Source organism: Geospiza fortis, unplaced genomic scaffold (genome assembly GCF_000277835.1).
Source record: "Geospiza fortis unplaced genomic scaffold, GeoFor_1.0 scaffold40, whole genome shotgun sequence".
Classification (NCBI taxonomy): Eukaryota; Metazoa; Chordata; class Aves; order Passeriformes; family Thraupidae; genus Geospiza; species Geospiza fortis.
The window spans coordinates 9,447,732-9,474,295 of record NW_005054297.1 but is presented as its reverse complement, the minus strand read 5'-3'; the positions used below and the strand labels follow the sequence as shown (position 1 = coordinate 9,474,295).

The window sequence follows — 26,564 nt, the reverse complement described above, 5'->3', positions numbered from 1 at the left end:
GTGGGTTGAGTTTTATAAACAGCTCCTGTTCAGCAGTGAGGAATAGTAGGAGTACAAAATTAATATATTGCTGCTACCTCTGAAGTACTGATATTGTTTGGAGATTTGGCAAGTTCTAATCCTTTAGAACTTCTGTCCTAGTAGTAGGACAGAAAAAGAGAAACAGTACTCTAAGCTCTTCAAGAGGGAAAACTGGTTTTTTGTTGGGGGTTTTTGGTGGTGTTGTTGATGGTGGTTTTGTTTGTTTTGTTTTATACAGGGTGCCAGTACGCAAGTCAATTGACTATAATCACTCTGTTTTTAGATATAATTACAATATATTTGTGTTTATCGTGGAAAGAGAGAGACTCTGAAAGTTAGCCCTCTCTAACACTTGTTAGTTGTCTCTGCTTCTTCAGTTTCTCCTCTTTATTCATGTAGATGCTGGGATCCATAATCCACAGTAGTATAAATCTGTCATCTCCACAGCTTTAGGGATATGCAGAATGGTTGGTGATGTGAGTGGCAATTCACCAGTGTTCTCCTGAAAAATCAGAGTACCACCTCTGTAGTTTTTTGGTTTTTGCTTGTTGTTAGTTTTTGGAATAGGTTTCCATCTACTGGAACACATCAGCATAATAGTATATTTTTTGTGGGTTTTATGTTGTTTTTTTTTTTAATTTTTTGTTTTGTTTCATTTTGGGTGTTTGGTTTTTTTTGAAGTAAATTGCTGTAGTGTTTTTGAAGGTTGCATTCATTTTCAGAAAGATTGCTGTACAGATATAGCAGTTACTGAAATAAATAACAAAATATTTATTGTTATGTAAACAAAAAAACACTGTCAAGATTGAGTTCTGACCAAATTTTCATTTAGTCATTTATATGGTGGATGAAAAAGGAAGCTGTGCTCTGACCTTCCTACCATATGGTAGGAATATGGAGTCTTTCTCTCACTCGGCTGAATATATGTGAACACATGTTGACTGTTACGTGATCTAATACTTAAAGCCTGTGTGTATGTGGAGGAAATCTACATTTATGTTGTGGTCAAAACACAGATTCAGAAGAGGAGGTGCAGTCAGTGAAAAAATCCAAGAAGTCACCCGAGAAAAAAGCAGCTGCTTCAAAATCTGGTAAAGTTCTAAAGCGGGATCCTGTTGTTTATATTTCAGAGACAGGTAATGGAAGAAATATATCATTATATGTGTAGTGGAGTGGGTTATGTTATAGTGGGGTGGATTGTTTGATAGACTCAAATGTGACCATAAAACCTAATATTGGGGAGGACAAATTACATTCTCCTCAAACAAGCTAACCAAAAACACTTCAGAAGTTTAGCCTCAAGTACTGTAAAGTCAGGAGCAGGGTGAAAAGTGAGGTGATGGTGAGTAGTGGCTTAGGTTGATTTAAATAGGCATATGGTTTAATGAGGTAATGCTTCCTTGCTTAAGAGAATTCAGTAGATGTAGGGGAGGAAGTTAAGGAATTACCTTTAATATAGTTTAGCTGCTCACTAGCATACTTTGAAATGTATGGCTGGCTGCAGGGATTTTTATTTTACCAGGTATATAACCTTCCATGTCTAATCTCTGTGTGATGTGCTGGTCACTAAAAAGTTCTTTTACCTCTCAATACAAACATTTATTTTGTCAGTTGCTGCAGTGGTTGCCTGTACTTCTGCACCCACTCTGAGATGGGCTGAAGCTGTACCTTCTGTCTTCTGCCTTCTGTATTTATCTCTGAGTAGAGTTCTTTACTAGCCACAGTACTTCCTGAAGAAATTGTGATTGAATTAACAGACTTGAATCCAAGCCTGTTTTATTAAAACATGGTTTTTAAATAATAGAATTTCAGTAGGGCTTCTGTAATCCCTCTTTGAGTTATATTATGCTTATTTTGGAAGAGTGGACACTTTCCTTAGGTGTTGTAGTATTTTTTTTGTAAGTTTATTGCTGAGCATAAACATTGCCTCCCTGTAAAAATACAATGCATTTTTAAAACAAAAAGGGATTGTTTGCTGCAGTATTGCATTAGAAGCGTGGCTCAGCTGTTTTTTTCCATACTTTTCTTTCCCGTTGGGGTCTTTTATGTCTCTTAGATACATGGTGCTTGTTTTGCTTGTCCTTGGTAGTTGACCTGGCATACTGCTGTACCACATCAGGTATTCAAATGAACTCAATTTTCCAAAATAACGTGAACGTTTTATTTGTCTTATTTATCCTTTTGCTCAAAGCTTTGTTTCCTTTGACAGTTTTTCCCACCATTCTTTCCTAATTAAAAGGATCTTTAAAAGCATTTATCCCAGAGTAGGTAAATGATCAAATTTCTGGGGAATAAACAGCATATATTTAGGTTTATTATGCAATTCCAAGTGGTGTAATCAGATTTTTCTGCATAGGGATACCATTGGAACACTAGTCAAGGTTATTAGTTATTATCTCTGAAAACCATGGGCTCAAGGTTACTCTTATCAAAAGAGTCTTAAGTACACACAGGTTTGATTTAACAGTGTATTCTAAAACAATGCCTTTATAACCTTGAGACATAATGCTTGAATTTTGTTTACTTATAATTTCTATAAATTGTTTCTTCAGCTTGATAGAACTGCCAAGCTGAGTGCATTGAAGTGGTATTGATACAGCAGCTGGCTTGAGATAAACGTGTTTTACAAGAATAGGAATGTAGACATATAGATAGAAAAGGTCCTAACAAAATTTGTAGACATTTGTCCTTTTTTTTAGTGTTATGGAACTGAAAACTTAAATCAAGACTATGCTGCTTGGACTCAAAAGTCAGAATCTCTTTCTCAAGGGCTCTGTCCATGGCAGTGTTTGAAAGAGCCTTTTGGCATCAAGAAGGCAGTAAAAGTTTGGTAGTTAATTGCCTCAACCTGTTTTTCAATTTAATTTGAAAATTTCTTCCTCTTGTTGCTGGAATTTCTTTTCAGCTGATCTATATATCTGTGTGGTACCCAGCTTTCTCCAGAAGTGTTTGGGGAAATGAACCTTTTGGTTTGTATAAAAGTAGACTGATCTGGGTTATTGCATTGCTTTGTTTCTTATTGGCTTGTGAACAAGTTAATTTTTTTAAAAGGCAAAAGAACAAAGCAAGAATAGTTGCTCTTTGTTTTTATTGATACATTTAATCTAAATAAATATTTAGTTTAATGATGGTCAAAAATAAAACTAAGTTATTCTGCACAGTAACAAGGGGGAAAAAAAGACTTTTTTATTGGTAGTACAGTCTTAAGGAATTGGGAAAAATCCAAATGTTCATTGTACTTTTTAAAATAGTACTTGCACTGTTTAAAGAAGTATGGAACCTTGAGCTTTGTAGATGACCTGTTAGTGTGGTTTGTTGTACCTCATCTGGTTTCATCATAGGTGGTTATTCAGCAAGAATTTTGTCCTCGCTTGAAGTGAATACTTAGCTTTCATAGACATTGTAGAGGTAATCATGTCAGTGTAGCAATTGCCTTGATTGCTTGAGTATTTTTAAAAATAGTAAAGCCTTATAGTAGTGGTAGGCAGAATTATTTATAAAGGTAGAAAAACTGACATGGTAGGAACTGAGGAGGTCGGCAGGTTAGTGGAAAATAGTTTCTTTAGAGCTTCGAAGACAGGATAAAAAGAATAGCTTGTGAAGGTCCTTGATAATACAGACTCTTTTAATGTAGAGAATATTGGGGATAGGGAAACAAACAACAAAACAAACACAAACAACCTCACACAAAAAATTAATTAAGTGCTAATACTGGTGGGCAAAAAAATAGTTCCTACATTCAAGCACAGGTTCAAATGAGGAGCAGGTTGTCAGTGAATAAGCATGTCTTTCACTGAAATATTTCATGGGGAAATAAAATGTCGCTGGCACTTCCTGGGCAATACTTACTTCTGGAAAATGCTATACATGAGTGAAAATGTGAGGAGGAGATAAATAGTACTCTGTGTACCAACTTTGCTCTGAAGTGTTTCATGGAAGGTCAGTTGAGGAGCTGTAGTTGAACCTTAAGGGAGTTTTGATATGCGTTTGAGGAATGAGAGTGGGTTCTGGCAGAAATCCTCTGAAGAAGCAGGGGATGGGTGTTGTAGAGGAGAATGCAAAAGTTACTGAGGAGTGAGCCTGTTTAAAGTTGATTTGGTTAAGTTTGGGAATACCAGCAGTACAACATAAGGGCCATGTAATGTAAATGTGCTCTTGTACTCAAACTCTTAAGAGTGTTGTATGAACATAGTGAGTGTATGATAGTAGTTAACTCCCTGAATAGGAGAGAAGGTGTAAACCAGGTGTGCATGAAATAATATAATCTTATTCTTATAGAAGTGGTCTTTTTTTCTTTCTACAGAAACTAGGATAACAGCAATATTGAGAAATAAGTGTAATTCTGACTAAAAAAAGGATTCATTTATCAGAAGACATTACTTGTCAGCCTGTATTTAAAATGTGATAGGACATGAAATAAAATTAATTTTAGTTTAGTCTCTGTAGCAGGTCTTCAAGCTGTAGCTGTGTTAGCTCAAGATGTTGCTGTTTTCCTCTGCCTGTTCTATTCTCCATGCTGGAGACCTTCTTTCTCCCTTTCAGATCTCCTTATTGAGCTGCCAGAGTAACTGGTCTTAACTGGTTAATCTCCCGGATTAGTTCAAAATGTAAAAAGAGGATTTATGTTTGGATTTTTTTTCCTACGCTGATTGATTTTGTTTGAAAACAGAGCACAGTGTCCTGAGAGGCTCAGTAAGCTGAGCTGCCTGAGCTGCAGCTGGAAAAAATGAGCACATTTATACTTGACTGGATTACTCAAAGTTACCTTTTTTCCTATTTTGTAATTATTCACACGGCATTACTGAATATTCCTGTTACACAGGTAACTTCAGGCAATTAAGCCAGAGCAGGAAATTTAATTGCATGGTGGATTCAGATCTGCTTCTGTGAACTACTGTTGTAGGAAGGTAACCTGCTCCAGTGAATAGAAGTTTCAGTAATAATAAGCTGGACTGAGTTAGTGGACTAATTCCTTCTAATTGCTTGCTGTGGTTATACACACAGCTGTTTTTATGCCAAGTGCAAGCGTTTCATTTGGAAGGAGTTGTTATAATTGATGGATTTGCAGATCAAGATAATTTACTTTGGTTTAAATATATTCAGCCTTCTTATGTATTTTAGTGGTCCCAAAACTAAGCATACAGACTTGACTAACAATTTTTTTTGGTATGTGTTGGACCAAGGATATCAAAGGCTGTGTAGTTTGGCACTCAAGTTTCTAACTCATGGTAGTTAACTGCATTTCAGTGTTGTATCCCTAAACCTTTTTATCTCAAAGTGAAAAATAAAGCAGAGGCAACTTTCTAAGTTTGTAACTGAAAAATCCAAAGGTAAATTTGTTTCAGGGGTGTAAAGGTGAAATGATTCATGTAAGCTTTATATTTTTATAACAGCACAGAACCTTGACATGTCAATATAGGCCAAATGCTAACAATTGTGGTTTAAAGTGCATGTTTGTACTACATCTAAAATCAGTTAGGTTTTTGAGAAATGGCCTGAAAAATCTAACATGACTTAATGACATAATATCTAAATTTTTAAATGTAGGTTGCAACTACTAGCTTTTTTAAGTGAGGAGAAAGAAAGAAAAATATAAAGCTAATCACACAGCATCTGTTCTTTGGAAGGAGTTGCAGGGGAGGAGTTGGAATAGACTTGCTGGCTTTCTTGAGAAGTGGTTATCTTAAAGAGTTACTTTAGGCAAAAGATGAGTACAAAACTCAGTCCTGCCAAGTGTTGGGAGTGTTGGCTACTGACCCATGCATAGGTAAAGTAAATAAAGTCAATACTAAGACTGTAGACAAGCTTTATTTTCTGCACCCTCCATTTAGCTTAGACTGCAGTGCCTGTTGCTGGAGATGGTAGGTCCTGTAGGACAGGACCTGTTTAAGTACTTGTGCAGAAGAGGTGTCATTGAAACTGAAAAATGTCCAGAATGTTATAATTTTTTACAAGTAATGTAGATTTAATGAATTTAGGATGTAGTCCTTTAGCTCTATGCAGAAATCCTTATGTAGTAGTCTACAAATGTTGTTCAACATAAGTAGAAATTAGTTATGCTCTGTACATGCCCTGCCTATATTTGGAGTTGGTTTTATGACATCATAGTAACAGGCTGTTCCTGCCTCAGATATTTTGTATCCTAAATAGAATAGGAACCAGGGAATTACATTTTCTAGTGATGAGCAACTCAACGGTACAGAAATAATAAAATACATTGGTCTGAGGGCCTGTCCTATGCTGCTTGTTGCCATTGTCCCTGCCTGCAGTAGAGTGCTCCCTTTTTAGATTGGCTGAGATCATTCCTGTACCCAAGCCTTTTACAAGGATCTGAATTTATTTTTAAAACAGCTGAGATAATTTTTATCAGGCTCAGTTAGGGAACAACCACAGGTGTTGTTCAGTAATCAGCAGGTGAAGCTCTTTTGAGAAAGGGTGAGGGTAAGAAAGAGGAATAATAAACAGTTACAAGTGACCTGCTGGGATTGGTTTATTAACATAATTGTGCTGCTGCTGTAGCAGTATGTGAAATAAAAGCCAGCTGTGCTTTAACGTCATGGAATAGCTCTTAAACCTGCAGCATGGCAGTTGTTTGTTGCTAGGGAAGTTCGTCCTCCTACATTGCCTGGCATAATAGATCCCCGCTTCATGTGTAGTGTTTGTGTACAAAATAATTAAAAGCAATCTCCTGATGGTCACTGCCTGTGTGTTCCATTGATCACATGATTAGCTTGCCCTTTGCTGCATGTACTTGATTTCCAGAAGCCTCAGCTGGAATATTTGGTCTTTACTTGTGTTTGTAGTTCTGAGCTGATCCTGGAAAAAATAGTGTATGTTCAGGATATTTTTTCATTTTTATTTCATTTTTCATTCATAGCACACAAAAATTGATCAATGTAAACAGGAAATACTGTTCCTGGAATAGTTGTGTTCTGCTCTAGAAAGGTTTTACAACAGAAATGTCGTCTAGTTGATGCTGAAATTGATTCCTGTTTCTCAGTGAAGTCTATTCCCCCATGTAAGGCTGTCTCGAGGTTTGCCCAGCAATTGCTATAAGAATGCAATTAATCTACAATTTTTGCAAGTTAAAACCCAAATTTTCACTTTTATTTGACACAAATTATTGGCTTGCTGGTATGAATAAGAACACATCTTTTTCCTTTTACAGGTCATGTGTTGAGCACCATTGATCTGATTAGTGCAGCAGCAATAGTATCACTGTCTTGGCATTTCAGAGTTGTAAATCAGGTTGCCTTCATGCTTATAAGGAAACTGGAAATGTGCAGCTGATTAACTTTGCTGTTCACTTCTGTGGCACCTGGTGTATGTTTTGTTTGTTTTGAGGAAAAGTGTTAAGGTTTTGCTAAAAACGTTGGGTTTATCAGTACTTGAACTAAGGGGAGTGCCTGGAGATCAGGTGAATTTGTGATGTGTTTATGGATTTGCTGAACCTGGGATGAAAATGTAGCCTGAGTGTCAGTCCCCTAAAGCCTCTTTTGAAACCCACTTTTAATAGAATCAGGCTCGTTTTGTTTCCTAATGACAACTTCCATGTTCTCATTCTCCTTTTTCTTTATTTTTATTTATCAATGACTGTTCATATGTGAGTTTCTTGTCTGTCTTCAGCCACTGCTTGCAGTCAATAAATGCTTCTAATCCTGTCATTTCCTGGAACAACATAATTAAAGCCAAGTTCTAACTATTGATAATATGTAGTACTGTCTTCCTAAATGACCTGAGTGCATAATTTTTTAAATTAAAATCTAATTGTATTTACTTCTTTCTGCTTAAGAGAAAGCAATATCCTGTTGGGTTTTATTGCTATTTGTGGTTATAAGTGAATAATGAAAAAAATCAATATTGCACACAGATCCTCTGATAACAATAATAAGTAAAAGTTCTTTTTTAGCATTGAGCAGTCCTTAGTTTAAGAAAAGCTGGGAGCTGGGGGGCAGACTAGGATTTGTGTAATGATAAGACAAATAAATGTAATTACATCTACATCAACTGCTGATTTACAGTAATAGTATATTTTATTCCTGCAAATTTTTTTTTGTTAAACTGAAAAATTTGAAAGAACCAGAAATATTCTCGAAATTGTTTGAGATAAGTAATCTCCTATTCAGACTTGAAACTATTGTAAATTAGGAGTCTACAGCATCCAGTATCCAAATCTCCCTGAATAGTCACAGTTTGTTAAATTGAGCTAAATGGCAGTAGGACATTTACTGCTGCATTGGGAAAATAAATTGTGTGGAGAATAGTAAAGCTTTTAGCATTGTGTAAAACCTGCTGGTGTCAGCTGAGGGCCTGGGATTGAATTTTCTCTTCCATATAATGTGTTGTGAATTGACTTGGCTGAAATGCCACTTTCTCTTGGATAAATTTTTATTTACCCCACTAGAGATGCATCTTTGTGTTAGTTTTTTCCCTCTCTGAACTTGCTCTCCCAGCAATGGGTGGAATCCTGCTTGGTTCTCATTATAGTCTGCTTAGTAAGTGCTCAGTAGCAGCAAGTTCTGGCTGATGCCTGAAACACTCCAAAATGCTGCCATCTGTTGAGAATGGGTGAAACAAAAAACAATTGTTTCCCTCTATCTTTGCCTAGAATACAACAAAAATAAGAGATGACAGACTAGGGATAGATACAAACAAAAATAAGAGATGACAGATAGGGAAGTGGTAAGAAAACAAATTTTTGTATGAAAAGAAATACGGGAACTTAAATTAGGGGTTGCTGGAAAATGAACATGTTTTTGTGATAAGGCTGTCAATTTAAGTTCTGGTAAAAAGCGGATGTTTAGAACAATCTGTTTATATGTTGAGGTGTCTAAAGCATATCTATTTTAAGAAAAGTAAAACTAGACTTCAGTTAGAGGCATGCAAATAAAACTGCCTCTGTTTCTGTTCCTCTCAAGTCTTTCTGCTGCTTTTATAGACTGTCTAATGTTAATTTTGGGTATTTTCTTTCAGTTTATTTGCTCACTTTGAGTTTGTAGAAGAATTCACAAAGATGATGCTTTTACCATTTGTAGAAGTTTGTCCAGTGATGTTTGTCTTCTGTGCTGTTGTATTAATCTAATCATGTGGCAGTGATCTATGTGGAGTTTTGTATGCCTCAGTGAGAGGGTTTCATTTGTAGAACTGTCAGTAAGACTTCACAACATGACATAAAACTCTTTGAAGTCCTTGGTATTCATTTTTTGTTGATTGATTGACTGAATGAAGAGTTTGGGTTCTGAATTAATGAACAGCCATCAAACTTTCTCTTTTTCATTGCTGGGCAGACCATGTCCTGACTATTAGAGAAGAGTCTGAAAAGGAGAGATTAAAATTTTGCTCAGTGGTCTGTGGGCTAATTCTCAGTAAGACTGTGTATGCCACTTTTCCTCCTCCTTTCAAACTGAAAAATCCATTTTGTCTTGCTGACCTTGTCCGATTTCTGTGTTCTGTGAAATTGTTGCTTTTCTTTTAGTTGGTTTTGGTTGTACTGGAAGGAGGTGTGTTTAAGTGCAGAGATATAGAGAGCTCATAGAATCTGTAAAAGGGAAAAAGTGAAAAAATGGCATTGAAATGTTTTTGCTAAAACATTCATAAACTATGAGCAATACTTTAAAAATAACTAGGAAGTTTACCCAAGAATCCTTTTTTCTTTTTTTTTTTTTTGTAAAGAAAATGTTCTGATATTTTTGCTTGGTTTGTAATGTAAGATAGAGAGATTCTTAAGAATACATGTCTACAAAGCCTATGTAGCTACTTTGTTGATGAGTACTATAAGGTAATAAATAAACGTGCCTTTGTGCATCACATAAAATGTGAAGGAAGGGTTGTACTGTTCAATTTGACATTAATGAAGGAGGGAGTTCAAATTTCATTGATCTAGATCTTCTGTTTATTGTTTTCCTCATTTAAGAAGGGAAGGGATTTCTTTTTGAACTTGTCAAATTGGGAGGTAATGTGTGAGCAGAAGTAACAATGTTGTGTTGTTATTTCGGTACTGAATCTGTTCAGACTTGAGTTATGCTATTCAAGGTGTTAAATGCTATGTGTTGTGCAACTCAGCCTTTTTTCCAAAAACTTTGGAATGCCTGTAGCATTTTTTTAGGATTTGAGTTGATGTAATCTGCCAAAATAGTTGTCTTGGAACTTCTGTTATTAGAACTTGAATTCTGTGTACCAGAAGTAATGCAATTCTCTTTGTGTTTAGATGAAGATGATGATTTTGCCAATAAAAGAATTTCCCTGAAACCGAAGGAGAACGGGACGTCAGGGGTTGGTTGTCCAGGAACAAATACTGTGAAAAAAGAGGAGGTAAAACCACAAGCTAAAAGCAAACCCCTCTCTCCAGTGAAACAGACTCCCACCTCTGCACTTGATTTCTTTGGGACGAGGAGTGTCCAACGCTCAGAAAAGAAGCTGGTAGCAAGTAAAAGGAAAGAGGTGAGTACTGGTGAGGCTCCTGCTCATGTGTCTGATGGTAGCTCAGAATGGACATTTGGACTGCAAGGAAGTGCTGAAGTGCTGCTCCTACCTCCTGTTACTCTGTATGAGCATTCACATAGAAGTTGAGCTCTCATGATCCATCTGTGTGTGCACATCAAGTCCTCAAATACAAGTTTGGAGTACTTTCTATGTTTGATAAGATAGCACAAAGTTCAAGGTAGTATTTTCTTATTGGAAAGTGACTTTCCTTGAAATCCATTAAGTTTTCTGAGGTTGGGGAGTGGAAGGGATAGCTTATATTTGAGGGTGGAGGGCAGGCAGGAGAAGGAGAAGATTGTTTTCCCAAGCTTCATGGGGCACATATTCATGGAGTAACAAAGCACCAAGCAAAAGTATGGAGGAACTTAAAAATTCCCAGCGGTGTTATTGATGTGTTTTTCAAGTTGGGCAACTGTGATAGCTTGAGAGATGTTCAGCATTGTTTGAAGAGTTGAGATATTTATATTATAACATGGTCTTGTTTTGAATAACAAAATCCCTTGAAAATGGCCTTAATAGTGTTTAGGTTAGAGAGCTAGAAATTAATGTTGTGTGTCTCATTCACAGTCCTTTTCTAGAAGTGTACAGAAGGAATCTACACATATGAAATTATTATAATTGACACAGTAATGGAGTAACTGAATAATTGGTCATTTTTTCTTTAATATAGCCTTCACAGAGCAGAGACAGCACACTAGATGATGAGGCTATTGCTAGGCAACTGCAGCTTGAAGAAGATTCAGAGGTAAAAGCTCTACAAACTTAATGCTCTATAGCAAGAGCAGTTTGTTTACAAACTTATTATTGTTTTTCCTTAAGAAGTTAAGATGGACTTTCCAGGTATGCTGTAACTAAGTGTAATAAAATCCATCAATATGTGCAAGCCTGGTCACACAGTTATTTTTATAGGCCTTATTTCAGTTATGTAAATAGAATGTATCGCTTAACCTATTTTCTCTCTATCCAGACTTTCTCTGTCTGTGCAGCTGATGTACTTCTAATAATCCTGCCTTTCACACAGAATTTGCTTTCTGCTTCCTTATGTTTTTGATGGTGTTATGTTTTTTTTCATTCTGTGGAGTAAAAAATTAAAAGTCATTGCCATCCATGATCTGTTTTACATGTCTTTTGAATTTTCTTATAGTTGAGAAAAATGTGAATGACCCTTACATGTCTTAAACTTTCCTATTTAAATCAGTACTACTATGAGGGGAAGGTACACATATTTACTTGCTTTTGGGAAAATTTGATTTCCCACATATAATATAATATAATATTGAGTATTGTTTGAAATAATTAGATTGTACAGACAAATCTGCACCTCTGAAAGTAAGGATGAGAGAAAGTGAATCCAGCTTTACCCTACTAGAAAGTTAAACAACCTGTCAGGAAAAATAAGATGATGTCTTTCATTTGAACTGATCTTATCCATAACAGTCAGAGTTTCTGTGCATCCCAGTACTTTATATCAGGTGTGTCTCTGCCTCAGTCTGCTTTGCACTGGGTGCTCTTTGCCCTTTCCCTTCCTCACTATACTCAGGGAAGGTAGATTTCACTGTACGGACACATACAAATAATGCCTGTGGCATTCTGGTTTTATAAAGTCATCTACTGGGATCTTAGAGCATGGCATGTTGGATTTCAATTATGAAAATAATTTTGTTGTTCTCTTGTTGAAACAATGGTCAGTATTTATTGGCAATAATGAACACTATTCACGAATAGAAAAGGTTTTCCCCAAGGTACTGTATTGCACAGGAAAGGTAACCAAAGGATCAGTTATCACTGGAGATGTCAGGTTTATGTTGTTAAGTGAAATAAAAATGAAGCCAAACTGACTCTGATGGGTTTTTTTACAACTAATAAATAACTTCCACAGATGTTGTGCACTATTTGTTCTTACTGATTCTTCCATCAGAGAAAATCAGTTGTATGAGTATAAGTAATAGAAAGTTAAAGTATATTTGCTTCCCTAAAGGAAATAGAACTGACACTAAGAGCAGGGCTAAGGGCAGTAGTTAAGTTCTCCAAAACAGAATTTTTTACATATACTTGTTGCTAGTAGTAAATGAGAATAAAACATTCATTCTGGAGACATCATAATTTTTAACAGGCATTGTTTCTACTTGCCTTTTGGATCTGCTTTTGATAAAGCTAGCAGGTTACATGTTGTTGCAGGCTGTTTGTTATGAGGTGCAGCCTTCAAAAGAAAAGGGCACACAGCAATAAAATATATGAACAAAAAACTCCTTTGAAAACAGCTTATACAGGCATAATAATGTTTCTAGTGCAACAAGTCAATTTTTCTCACTAGATTTAACTACTCTTCCTTTCTGGTGAAGACAAGTAATTCTTCAATACCATTTCCAGAAATTTATTTGCCTCTGGTAGGACACTCTTTTTCTAGCTATGTGCTCACTTAGTTTTTGTAAAAATATACTAGAGTTAGAACTTGTTTGGCATTAGCCTAAAAATCTTTTTTTTTTTCTTTTTTTTTTTTTTCCTTTCAGCTGGAGAGACAGCTGCATGAAGATGAAGAATTTGCTAGAACTCTGGCCATGTTGGATGAAACACCACAGAAGAAAAAGGTTGAATTCTTTTGAAACTTACACTTTTAGGAGTTGAATTGCTGGGGAGTGTTCTTATTTATACACCTTTGTTTTGAGACTTCCATACAAACGCATTAAAACCAGCAGGAACGTGTTTTCATGGAAATAGCATACTCACTCCTTATACTTCCCTCCTGGCTTTTCCTCCCTCAGTAGAGGGTGTCCTGCCTAGTCAGATAGTGTGTGCTGGATGCCTCTGTTGGGATGGTGTTTTAAGTTCTAGTCACAATTAAATGAAGTGTGTTGCTGTGTCCCTGTGGTAGCTTGGGATACACATCCCTGAGTTTGGCATTGTGTGTTTATTTAGGGTCGGAAAAACACAGAAGGAGAGCAAACAGTACTGAGCATCAACAGCAGCCCTAATACAACAGCAGGATACAAGCAGACAGAAAGAGGTAGGACACAGAAACTGAAAAGCATTGCACTAATTTATAATATTAATGAGATACCTTTTTATATATGAGCTCCTCTCCGTCTGCCTCTTTTCAAGTGAAAGCAACAGACTTAGCTGGTGCAGCCAAGAATTACTCTGCGAAGCCACAAACTAAAGCTGAACAGTCGGAGGGTTCTTGTTTACCCCCACAATCATCTGATGGTAAAAAAGAAGAGATGGCTGAAAAGGAAAGAGGTGCTCAAAATTCAGTATCAAGAGGAAAAGCAGCTTCAGGGAAAGAAGAGAAGAAAACACCAAAGAAGGAGAAAGTTTCTCCCAAGAAGACTGAGGTAGGAGCTATCAAAATTGATTTAGATGTCTTGGTGGAGTTTGCAGGAAAATAGTTTTCATTTATTATAGGTGTCACTGTTGTAACTTGGTACTTTGAATCTCCTGGGCATCTTTTAAGGGTTTGAATTCTGGTAAGACTGTAAGTTCCTTCCTTACTGCAGTTGTAAAACTGTGTGGAGAAAGTTACCTGGCAAAGTGTAATTTAAACAGATGAAGGACCTGAGGTCCTCTAATTAAGGTGTGCAGGTACATTGCAAAATCAGTTCTGTGCTTTCTCTTGTTTAACTTGGCTGGAAAACACAGAATGCAGGAATTCTGACACTTAGTGAGTGCAAACCTACTGATGTCATTGTGATGACCTTGAGAATCTGTTCTGTGCTTAGAACGATGGGTGGCTTTGTTTAGGGATTTATATTTCTCTCCCTAGTCTACTATTTTTTCTTATTTTTGATGTGCTATGTAAGAATAGAATTTGTGGTTTTTTATCTGATTCAGTAACTGTATTGGTTGAACACTGGCAGTTATTGGCAACATTAAAATGTACTTCTTAATCATACAGTATAAAGTACCTCATTTTGACAATTAAATAGCAGTTGTAATTACAAGAGAGAGCCTGCACCTCATTTTGAGGTGAGTTTTTAAGAGTTGTTTGCTGATTGAGAAGCTTAAGTGTCTCTTAAAGTCTACTTCATAGTATTTCTACTTTTACATAAGTGTACATCACAAATAGGATCTCAATTTAAAGTGACAATTTAAGAGTTGAGTGAGCGTGTATATGTGCAATAGATGAATCTACAGAGACCTGCCAAGAAATTATGGGTGCATATTTTTTAAGCTATCATATTTTTGAAATATTTTTGAAAGGAACAAGGAAAAACACCTCAACACAAGCACTAAAAGGAGAGCAACTTTCAGTTATTGCATGTTGATAGATTAAAAACAAACGTTAGAACTTGCTTTTCCTTTGGTGCATGAAAATGTCTTAAGCTGTGAAGCTTGGGTTTATTTTGCTGTTTTTATAGCTGTAATGTGTATATTAATTTTTTTCCCTCTCCTGACCCAGTCTATAAGTCCTGAGGATTCTGAAAAGAAGCGAAACAATTACCAAGCTTACCGAAGCTTCCTTAATCGCGAGGGTCCCAAAGCACTGGGGTCCAAAGAGATACCTCAGGTAAGCTTGGCTGCAGGATTCTGTATATGAAGTGGAGTGTTTAGTAGATCTACTGCTGTAAGTAGTTTAAAAAATACCAACTTAACTGTTTTAAAGACTGGTATTTTTTTCACAGTAGGAAGAATGTATTAGAAAAACATAAATTGTAATGCTAAGCAGTGACTAAATGTAAGGAAGTGTACTAAAGAATTTGTACTCAGAACTTGGTTTAGGAAGTCATGATCATTAAAAATAGTTACTGGTCTTAAAGTTGAAGATTGCTGTCACTCAATTGATTCATATGCTGTGCTCGAAGCACAGAGTGCTACAAGTAGGGTCAGGTAAACAACGTAAGGACTTCTGTTGGTTTTCCCATTGGAACTTTTAGAACTATTACCTAGCTAGGTATGATAGTGTTATTTGTAAAGTTTGATAGGGTACTTGATGTGGTAGAGGGTTAAAATAGCTGATGGTTAAGAGCTATTTGGTAGAATTGTATCAGTAATGGCATTTTCTGCAATGCTCTGGTTCTCAGGGAGCTGAGAACTGCTTGGAAGGGCTGACATTTGTAATTACGGGAGTTCTGGAGTGCATTGAGAGAGATGAGGCCAAGTCTCTGATTGAGCGTTACGGAGGAAAGGTAACTGGCAATGTCAGCAAGAAAACAAATTACCTGGTGATGGGCCGGGACTGCGGCCAGTCCAAGTGTGAGAAGGTGAGTGGGCTCCTGCCTGGCCAAAGGCAAAGTGCAGCTCAATTGTTCCTCTCTTCACTGGTAATTCTAGTATCGCTGCCAGCAGGAAGCAGTACTAACCAGAAAGTGCATCTTTAAAATGAAAAGTTGCCTAGTGGTTTACAGCTTTGTTTTGTTTTTACTTCTGTGCATACATACAATACACAAACACAGATATATAACTGTTGTTGTTGTGTTTCTAGTCATAGTTTTTTTACTGGAAAACACTTTGAAATGAATTATGTAAATCCTGATGTAACTTGATTTCACATTTAATTCTTTCTTTTGCTCCAGGCATCCACTTTAGGTACAAAAATTATTGATGAAGATGGTCTATTTGATCTTATTCGAGCTATGCCAGGCAAAAAGTCAAAATATGAGCTGGCAGCTGAAACAGAGGTATGCTTTTTTTGCTTTGGTTTGTTTTTAATTGAAAGGAGTTTGTCTTCTCTTCCAGTAACACAACAGTCATCAGTTTGACCTTTTAGGTTAAAATTGAAAGTTTTTTGTTTGTGCTGAAGACAAATGACTACTTGGGAGCTAAAGGTTATTTTCACACTGGGACATTATTCTGCATTTTAGGTACCTGACAGAGTAGGTAATTGCATCTCCTTAGATGGTATCGGGTTGAAACAAGGAGTATTGATTCATTCTTTGGAATAAGTAATTGTGATAATGATACCATGTGGTACCCAGACAGGCCCAGAAATATGTAAACTATTTGTATGCATAACAGATCTTTTCTTTATGTGGTACTTGAACTACAAATATTAAAGGGATTTTTTTCAGGCAATACCAAAAAAGAGCTAACAAGCTTTTTGTGCACGTTTAAATTTAGCTTGTAGGGGCTGATAGAATGTTATTAGAATCTCTGTTAGCTCTAACATATGGTGCAGTCATTACAGACATGACTTATTTATGCAAAGATACCATTAGTGTCCCAGGGAAAAGCAACTCTGAGCTTATTAACTATCACTTATGCTCCCTTTGAATTGTTTTGGGTTGAGCAACTTTTGCAAATGTTTTGCAAGAGTTTCAAGGGTGTCTCACCTGTTTGTTCCAAACTTAGTCATCAGTTTAGCACTGTAGGATGCCTCAGGCTTTGTGAATTAGGGGACTCCTTTTGGAATGACCAGAACACTTCCTGCCTCTTTTTTGTGGGTTGTACTAGAGAACCTGGTGACATTGTGTTTAGCCATGCTTTATTTCTCAGAGAGTATTTCTGTATCTGCTCTTGAAGTTTTTTGAATCAATGCATAAGCTTTGTCACTTTCGAAGCACTTCTGTAATTGTTAAATATGCTGTTTCTTTACTGTATTTTTTCCTATAATTTCTTTTTAATTTTTTATTTTTTTAAGGCAAAGAAAGTGGAGTCAAAACCCAAAAAGACACCAGAGAAAGCTGAAGCTGGGAAAAGGAATTTTAGCCCCTACAAAAGGGAAGCTAATAATAAAAAATACAAGTCTACTCCTGAAAAAGGAGAAACCATCAGATCTGTCAAGAAAGAAACCACTGCTGTTCGAAAACTTACGGACTTCAAACGTCAGACTGTAGAGGAGAAAGAGGCCCCAAAACCTAAGGGAAACTTGGTTTCTGAGGTTAATGAAGATGGCACAGAGAAATTGCTGTGGGTAGATAAATATAAGCCTGTATCTCTTAAGGCAATTATTGGACAGCAGGGTGAGCAAAGCTGTGCCAATAAACTGCTCCGATGGCTCAGAAACTGGCACAAGAACACCTTGGAAGATGGACAAGGTGACTGGCCTGGTTAATTTTCTGTGTTCTTTTATGCTAATCATGCTCCTTGATTCCCTGGACCACTGAGGGCCTGGGTGGTAGCAGAGCAGCTCTAGAAATCGGGAATAAGGCTCCACTCAGATGTGTTTTTAGCAGCAATCGAGCCTGAGGTTTTTTTGGTGAAGTAGTTGTTCATTTACTTCCAACCTCCCCACCTGAAAAAAAAGCAGAAAAATGTGTCTTAAAAGACTTTTTTCCCCCAAGTCTGAGTTTTCATTTTTACAAAAACCTCCAAAATATCCTACTGTGATGTATCTAAAAATGACCTTGTGTTGAGCCTATTGATTTCTTCCTCAGCAAGAGGAAATAGGTTAGGCACGGGCAACAGTGAAGATACAGGATAAGAACAGGTCTAAAGAGCTGCTCTCATGTGAATGGATGAATTGTCAAGGTCCTGCCTCTGGCAAGACGTGCATATGTGAAGTAGACAGTTGGTCATCCTATAGACAGACAGGTTTTTCTGTGTTTAAAAGAGGGTTTTAGTTCAGCTCTAGTAGGTAGTGGGTTTTTGTTTGTGGCATGTTTGGGGTTTGGCTTAATTTGTTTGTGGTGGTGTGTGGGTTTGGTGGTGTTTTTGGTTTTTTATGTGTATGATGTGGTTGTGAGGAAATTGCTGAAATGGTTGTATTACATTAATAGCACTTTTTGGTATTTTTCAGTTCAAAATCACTGCAAGTCATAAGCTGTAAGGTGGTTTAAGCTGCTTTTACCCGAGTAGTTTACCTGAGATGCAGCTGTGTATGCATCTTCGGGGATGTTCTTCTTGGTCCTTAAATGAGGAAAAATTCCAATGATGCTTGATATCTTTAGGAGCATGCAGTTTGTTTTATAATTACATACCCAGGTAAAACCTGAAACTTTTTTTTTTTTTAGCAAAACCTGGTAAAACTGGAAGCAAAGATGATGGGACAGGCTTTAAAGCAGCATTACTTTCTGGTCCACCTGGAGTTGGTAAAACTACTACAGCTGCTTTGGTTTGTAAGGTGAGGTCATAGTAATGGTTGTTCCGAACACTTTTTTGTTACATATTAATTCTGAATCTGGATACAGCTGCTGTGTGCAGGTGGGTGTGCTCTGAATGACCAGGGTCTGCTCTCAGCCAGGTTGCACCTGCTCAGAACAGGGTTACAGGTGAAAATATGTGGCTGTTTGGATACCTTTACCAGGTCTGAGGTGAGAAGGTACCAATGGGCATCTGCATTTCTTTCTGTTACACTGAGAGGAAACATATCACAGTATGTTGAATAATTGGAAATGGTTTTCCAGAATTGTGAGCATTCAGCACTGGTTCTGCAAGTTGGAGAATATTTGCATTTAGTGGGAGTCAAATTCTGGCAAGCTTTTTGAAAGGCTAAGGTCATGGGTTTTATATGTCTAACAGAGAGATATTTCGTAGATTTCTTCTAAATTGAAATGCTACTTCAGGATGAGAGAAATTTACAGGGGTATGTGTCCATTTCTAAATCTGAATTTAGAAATGTGTTGTGTAGAGTAACTCTTAATCCTTTTCTCCCCCTTCCACAATGGCATGTCTTTGAGCTCTGTGCCAACAAGTTGATGCCACATCTGGAACTAGACTGGAAAAGGTGAACGTGCTGTCTTGGGCTTGCTTTTTTTTCCTTAAAGCATATAATTTTCTGTTTCTGGTTTCCAACCTGGCTTGCTCTCAGCTGCCTCAGGACTCTACAGAGCATTTCTCTGTGCTCCACAGGAAATGCCAGCAAAACAGACCAATGCTGTGTGTGCTCAGTGCTGTGTTCTGGCTGCCTCTGGCAGGAGAGTTTGCTGATAAAGGAGCAGCTGGGTTAAGTTGTGTCAGGGACTGACAGAAGTGTTAGTGCTGCTGTGGGAGTCATGTGTTTCCTATTGGCTAAATAGTTAAAAGCTTCTCTTTCCTGCAGCTTTCAGAGCCATGTGGTATGTTTCTTTGTTATGCAGCTGGAAATACCATGGAGCTTAGCCAGCCTTGGCTCACAGCTCTGTTCCAGTTCTGTTAATCTTCCAAAATTTAAAATGTGCCACTGACTCCAATGCTTCCACATCCCCCTCAATTAAAACAAAACTAAAACTAACCAAACAAAAAACCCCCTAACAACCAACCAACAAAAAAACCCAAAAGAAACAAACAAAAAACCAATTCAAAAAACACAACAAAAAACCCCACCACAAAACAAAACAGAAAGTGTCTCTTTTGGGCCTATCCGTTCCACACATGGTTAAAAGTTTTTTTTTAATTGCTAGAGAAAATGAGTATAAGGGGAGAAACTAATTAAAGCTGTATTTGTCCCTGATCTGTTTTCTCACTTTTTATGTGGTTTGTGTGTTTGGACCAGGAGCTGGGCTATAGCTACGTGGAGCTGAATGCCAGCGACACTCGCAGCAAGAACAGTCTGAAAGAAGTCGTTGCTGAATCACTTAACAACACCAGCATCAAAGACTTCTGTTCTGGTACGTCTGTTGCTTGAAGCAGACTTTTGTTTTATTAAGAGTCTGCTTAGAGGAAGGACAGAGCTTCCTTATTACACAACAATGTTAGGAATTTACATTGCTTGTCTGGTGGAGGGGACTGGCTCTAATAGGGATGGGTTCATGTAGTAAGCTGTTAGGTTTCTTCTTCAGTTTAGAACTAAATCGTGCTACTTCTAGAATGAGTTGTTAATCTGCACAAACTACTCAAGAACTCTGCAGTTGCTCCTCTGTTCCATGGGACTTGTTTCTAAGAAAATTACATGAGGTTATAGTCTGGTCTGTGAACATAGATTCATGTGATCAAGTGACAGAGCCACCACCTCAGTAGCCTAGGATGGGGTTATCTTACTTAGCATTGGGTAAAACTCTGAGCAAGACTCCTTTGTTCTCATCTCATTTTCTTATCCATATTCATTTTCAGGTGCATCTTCATCAGTTAGCGGGAAGCATGTATTGATCATGGATGAAGTGGATGGTATGGCAGGCAATGAAGACAGAGGAGGGATTCAGGTGAAGCCACTGTAGTTCCTAGCTAATGCCATTGCCAAGAGTGTGCCATATATAGCACAAGATAGTCAAGCCACTCTGTCCTCAAACCATGGTCCATAAACAAACTCTCTGCAGAGTACAGTCTGACGTGTTTTAGAAGCCTGTTTTTGTGTAAGAATTGTGCCTTGGTAGATGGGGGAAAAAGGATACTTGTGTAGAAGAAGCCTGGAGTGATGAACTTGAGTGTGTGCACTTTAGAAGAGGTACATTTATCCTAAGGTCTCTCTAAGGTGACATCTCCCTGCAGTGGGAGGTTCATAGTCTGGCTGGGAATGTTGCTCTTTTGCATAGGCAGTAACACTGAGTAACTAATGTATGGCATAGGCAGCAGCATCCTTTGTTCTCTTCAGTAGCTCCAGTTTTAGCTTCTGAGGATTTCTTATAGTCATGTGCAGTACTTTGATGGTAAAGCGCACACAGATTTTTAGCTTAAATGCAGATATTTTCATTGTAGGGATGAAACTGAACTGAATTTCACCTTCATTAGAGCTAGCAAACTTTGTTCTGGTAAGCCTAAAAATGATGAAGCCTCTTGGAGCAGAGACGAGCTGGTCTTTTTACTTTCTGCCTTTTCATTCTTTGTGGCAGGGTGCAGCCAGAATAGCTGTGTGTGCGCTCTGGGCATAAGCCAGGTCAAACTGGCCTTTGGAGAAATGAGTCTAGTTCTGTAGGTCGATAGCTGTGCTCTGGGCTATTGGTCTTCATTGCTTCTTCAAGATGGTTCCAAACAGAATTGCTGGAAGTAGACAATGGAAGTGGGTAGGCGGCAGATCTCTTGCAGCTGAATCGAGCAGGAAGTGAAAAACGGAGGCGAGGGGCCAGGTTTGCACTGTGTAGAAATGTGATTACAGCAGGAGTGTTATGGACTTGGCACCTGTCAAGGATCTGATTTAAGGCAGGGACTAATGCTGCTTGGTATGACATTCTAATTGTTCTCATTATCCAGGTTATCTGATGGCATTGTACGTGTTTAAATTGCAGGAGCTGATTGCTTTGATCCGGCACACGAAGGTTCCCATCATTTGCATGTGCAACGATCGCAACCACCCCAAGATGCGCTCCTTGGTCCACTACTGCTTGGATCTTCGTTTTCAGAGACCTCGGCTAGAACAGATCAAAGTAAGTAGGCTGTGGCTTTATGGGCTGCACTGAATTACCATCAGGAACTTCAGTTTTCATGTGGCACAGTTTATTCAGAATTGGATACTTAATCCATCATCTCAGTGAGTAACTGCTTTTCAGTGAATGAATTGTCTGAGTTTCTCTTCCCGAAGCCTTTTGGATTTTAGATGTCTGCCTTAAGAATATATCCAAAATTGGTTTTTATAAACAAATATGCTCTTTTTTACATCAATGGTAAATGATGACTTATGATTATGAGAAAAAATTTTAGCTATATGTGCTTTAAAAATTTAGAAAATATGCAGTGTTCTTTCATAGATGTGTCAGTATGTTTTGCTGGGGCAAGAACTCATAGGAATTCTCTAGTGACAGTTTCTCAATTGTGATTACAGGGTGCCATGATGTCTATTGCATTTAAAGAAGGTTTAAAAATTCCCCCACCTGCTATGCAAGAGATAATCCTGGCAGCAAATCAGGACATCAGACAGGTCAGTACCCATTCAGCATCAGTGACCATTCAGATAGCAGATTATGTATATTGAATTCAAAGTATTTGAACAGTATTTTTATGTATAAAGATTAGGCTGTTATTGCCAGTGTCTTCCATTTAAATTCTATTATGCTACAAAATTGTAAATTTTGTTCTTTAGGTTTTACATAATCTTAATATGTGGTGTGCAAAAGACAAATCACTGACTTATGATGAGGCTAAAACAGATGCCAGCAGAGCCAAAAAGGACATCAAACTGGTAAGTGTCAAATACTGGATTGGCTTTTACCGTCATATTCTAATGTAATCACTTGGGTTTATAAGCAGTTCTTTTGAACTGAAGCACTGAATAAAGCCTAGGTGCCAAGGACTATCACATTTGCCACAAACAGTTGAAGAGTAGTATATCCAGGACTGAATATAAATTTGATATACTTGTCTCTTATGTAAGATGCAATTCTGAAGCTCATACTTCCCATCCTTTGTCCTCTGTTTAGGAGATAATTCTCTTAATACCAAAAATAAATTACAGTTCTTAAAACTGGTAAAGTTCTAGGACAGAAATACTGAATGAGGAGCTTGTACAGATGAGTGAAGATACTTCTGGATACTGATTTTGTTGATACTGTGCTGTGTCTTTCTTTTTGTGTTGACCTTCTAGCTGCTGACTTCTTGAAATGTCATTTATTTAGGGCCCCTTTGATGTGGTCCGGAAGGTTTTTGCTACTGGAGAGGAGGCTGCCCGTATGTCTCTTATAGACAAATCAGATCTTTTCTTCCATGATTATTCACTAGCACCTCTCTTTGTCCAAGAGAACTATGTGCATGTGAAACCAGCTGCTGCTGGGTGAGTTACTCCAAACCCTAAACTGACATAGGCTTTTGTGTCAGGGAGTCAAAGTAGACTAAAACCTATCTGGATATTTCTGCCTTGTAATAAAGTCAACTTCATTTTTTTTTCCAGGGGTAATTTAAAAAAGCACTTGGTGCTCTTGAGTAGAGCAGCTGATAGTATATGTGATGGTGATATAGTGGACAGACAGATTCGTAGCAAGCAGAACTGGAATCTTCTTCCAACACAGGTGAGCACTTAACACTCATTTTATGTTCTTTAAGGGGGGCTGTCCAGTGTTAAAGGTGGATCTGTGGAAATTGGTGTTTCAGTGTAGTTATACGATCTGTACAATTTGTACTTCATGTAGTATTTTCTGTCCCGCTGGTGATCAGAAGAGTTTCCTATATCCATATTGTTGAGCCCATGCTGCAACATGAAATGAAATCTTCAGAAATGTGGAGAAGGTGGACAGTTCACAAAGCATAGAAGCACATGGTGTGGATCACTTGTGCTGTTACAAGCTTGCTCTGTCCTTCCTCTCACCAGGGTAGGATTTCTTTCAAAGCACAGAGGACTGAAACTTGGTCACTGTACTTCTTTTAATGCTCACTGAATCACTGACAAGACTTGTGCTTAAAGGATTATGTCTGGCATCAGAGAATGCATTGTAGGTGAAATTGGAAGGCACCTCTGGATGTCATCTAGTTCAGTACAGGTCCAAAGAGCTGTATGCTTAGGAACAGAGCTGACTTGATGTAGATTGCAGTGTTCTTTGGAAAGCTCTCCTTCACCATGTCTGTGTGTTGGAGATCACTTGTTTGTGTGAAGTCAGCTATTTGACTGCACTCTAAACTGGACATGAGAAAAGGCCGTGTTTTGGGGTTGTCTGTTTGGTTTTTTTTGGTCTTTCTTCTTTTGAGTTTTGAAACCCAGATAACTTCACATGTATTTTAGAACATGTTAATAAACAGGGTGGTACAAGAGATGAAGCTGTAACCTTAGAGGGATTGACCAGAAATAAGCAATTGGGAGAGTTCTCTTAAAGTAAGCTGTGTCCACTGTGGCCCTGTGTCAACTACCCCTCTTCTCTGGGGACAGTGAAGTGCAGGGCAGTGTGTCATGGTGTCCATGAGACTTTCAGCGTGATCTGAATTTGGCATGTGTGTTACTTTTTCAGGCTATTTATGCAAGTGTTCTCCCAGGGGAGCTGATGAGGGGTTACATGTCCCAGTTTCCTGTCTTTCCCAGCTGGCTGGGGAAATTTTCATCCACAGGCAAACACGATCGTATCATTCAAGAACTGGCAATGCACATGAGTCTCAGGTAGTACTGGCATTCCTCTGATACAGTTCTTTCTTGTGCAGCTCATTACCTACCATCAATTCCTCGCGGTGCTTGGTGCAAATAAGTGACACGTTCATGTGTTCTGTGAATGTGTTCCTGTGTTATTGGTGACGCTTTTCTCAGTGCTTAATTTGTACAAGTCAATCACAAGTACCTTGCATTTTTCTTTTTTCCCCTGAAGTTGTTTCTCAGTTAGAGATATGTTTCCCCAGACTGGTGTTCAAATACCTTGCATTAGTTATTCCCCAGTGCAGATATGGCAAAAGGAATGGCACACTGTAATTTGCAGTTTGCTCTTAAGGCAGCAGATTGTTGATTTGCTGAAGGCCTCCTTACCTATTTGTTCTTGTCTTTAGAACTAGTCAGTGTTGCTGGTTGGACAGATTTACTTACTCAGTACTTTATTTTCAATTTGACAAAGAACTCAGACATGCAAGAGGACAGTAAATATGGAATATTTGTCATATTTGCGGGATGCACTTGTCCAGCCCTTGAGAGACTTTGGAGCAGATGGTGTACAACAAGCTATAACATTTATGGACTCCTACTGCTTGATGAAAGAAGATGTTGAAAATATCATGGAAATAAGCACGTGGGGAGGCAAACCCAGTCCTTTTTCAAAGCTGGATCCCAAGGTAAAATTCACCAGTGAATTTTTTTGTTTTCTTCCATATCTTGAAAAAAATCCTAGAATAACTGCTATGGGTATGGATGTGCTTTGGAAAGCCTGAAGTTGGTGGACCAGCTTAACCATAATTAATAGTAGGCTTTGTGAATCAGCTGTCAAACATAGCACTAAGTTCAGGGCTAAGTCCTAAAAGATAATCAGGCTGTGCTTCACTCAGGAGTCTTACACTTTTTGTTCCTGGTGTAAAGGATTACTAGGAGTCAGTTGTGTCTTGGGTACAGAAGCAGAACACAGGAAGGACAGGGAAAGTTGGTACCTTTCTACAAGGAAGCTCTGGCTGTAAGGGCTGTGTCCTTCAGGCACAGCCCTGCCTGTCTTACCATCCTGCAAAGGAGGAGGGACACACAGCTGCCTGTGTTACAGAGCAGGCACTGCCTTCAGAGACTGCCTGGCAGCTTACACCTTTCCCAGTCGTGTCAGACAGAACTGCCAGACCTGGGGTGCTTCATGTGCTGCTCTTCCAGCACCCAGCTACTGCACTCCAGTGGTTGGGCCCCTCACCTGGTACAAGGTGAGCTTAAGCTCAGATTGCTTTTACAAACTAGGCAGATGTGATCTGAAACAGATCAGGTGCTCATGGAAAGAGAAGAACCTGCTGGAAACTAAACCTACACTACTATCAGGTGTTTTTCCCTAGTCTGAATATGCTGCTTAGTCTGGCAAGTGTACAGTGCTGCTGAAGGGGGCTCTGGTGTAACTGTGCTGAAATTATTGTAGGCCTGAGCAAGAAGCATCTGAAGATACACACTTTATTGAGGATTATGTGGGAGTTGTTTAAAATGAGCCTTCACCATACAGCTCTTAAACACTTTGTGTCCTTTTGAGAGCATGTCATCTTCTGTGTATCTTTGGTCATGTCTTTTCAAAGGAAAGTTGATGTGGAATCTGTCAGTAAGTTGCTAACAATCTACAGTTCCTAAACTGATGCTCAGTTTCCTTCCTTCTACCCTGCCAGGTCAAAGCAGCTTTCACACGTGCCTACAACAAAGAGGCACATCTGACTCCATATTCACTTAGTGCTGTCAAGGCATCCAAAAGGCAGTCGGGATCTGCTGCGACCTTAGAGCTGAGTGAAGACTTGACTGTGGAAGAGATCCAGTCTGATGAGGATGAGCAGGATACTGTTGACAGTGATGCAATGATTAAGGTGATTTAATTTCCTCAGTATTAAACAACCTCACTGAAGTGTTGGGGCTTTTTTGTTTTTAGTTAGCTTTCTGTGACTTTTAACATCATCTTAATGAATTAAGAAAAAAATCATAGAAGTATTAAATAATCTCACAACTTTTAAAATTTTAACTGGTGGTAGTGTGGAAGAGTCTAAGTTACTTCCATCCATTGTCTTATGTTGGACCAAAGTGAGACATCACTCTAAATCTAAAATTCTGCATCCAATTACAAAACTTCGTAATATTTCAAGTGTTGGTGAGGATAGTGCCAGTGGCAAGGAGCCACCACAGGCCTGTGCTTCCTACAGATGACAATTCTAGTAATACCTTTGTAGGTATCACCAAAGGGGGACCCTTAAGACTGAATATGGTAGCCTATACT

The 26,564-nt window shown here is 38.2% G+C and overlaps 1 protein-coding gene across 3 annotated transcripts in view; it reads left to right on the top strand.

Moving 5' to 3' along the window:
• Positions 1-26,564, top strand: part of RFC1 (replication factor C subunit 1) — a 32,970-nt gene that overhangs the window by 5,742 nt on the left and 664 nt on the right. Inside the window, exons 4-24 of one of the 3 annotated variants that reach the window (XM_031056976.1) lie at positions 1,038-1,112; positions 10,229-10,461; positions 11,174-11,248; positions 13,014-13,091; positions 13,420-13,507; positions 13,603-13,835; positions 14,900-15,007; positions 15,522-15,701; positions 16,014-16,118; positions 17,078-17,474; positions 18,390-18,499; positions 19,850-19,964; positions 20,407-20,495; positions 21,516-21,653; positions 22,049-22,144; positions 22,307-22,405; positions 22,839-22,993; positions 23,111-23,228; positions 24,159-24,304; positions 24,747-24,960; positions 25,969-26,160. In XM_031056976.1, the coding sequence (XP_030912836.1) occupies positions 1,038-1,112; positions 10,229-10,461; positions 11,174-11,248; positions 13,014-13,091; positions 13,420-13,507; positions 13,603-13,835; positions 14,900-15,007; positions 15,522-15,701; positions 16,014-16,118; positions 17,078-17,474; positions 18,390-18,499; positions 19,850-19,964; positions 20,407-20,495; positions 21,516-21,653; positions 22,049-22,144; positions 22,307-22,405; positions 22,839-22,993; positions 23,111-23,228; positions 24,159-24,304; positions 24,747-24,960; positions 25,969-26,160 (3,044 nt within the window). Of the gene's footprint in view, positions 1-1,037; positions 1,158-10,228; positions 10,462-11,173; positions 11,249-13,013; positions 13,092-13,419; positions 13,508-13,602; positions 13,836-14,899; positions 15,008-15,521; positions 15,702-16,013; positions 16,119-17,077; positions 17,475-18,389; positions 18,500-19,849; positions 19,965-20,406; positions 20,496-21,515; positions 21,654-22,048; positions 22,145-22,306; positions 22,406-22,838; positions 22,994-23,110; positions 23,229-24,158; positions 24,305-24,746; positions 24,961-25,968; positions 26,161-26,564 lie in introns of all 3 variants that reach the window. The other 2 variants (XM_031056933.1, XM_031057011.1) reach the window with 2 other exon arrangements.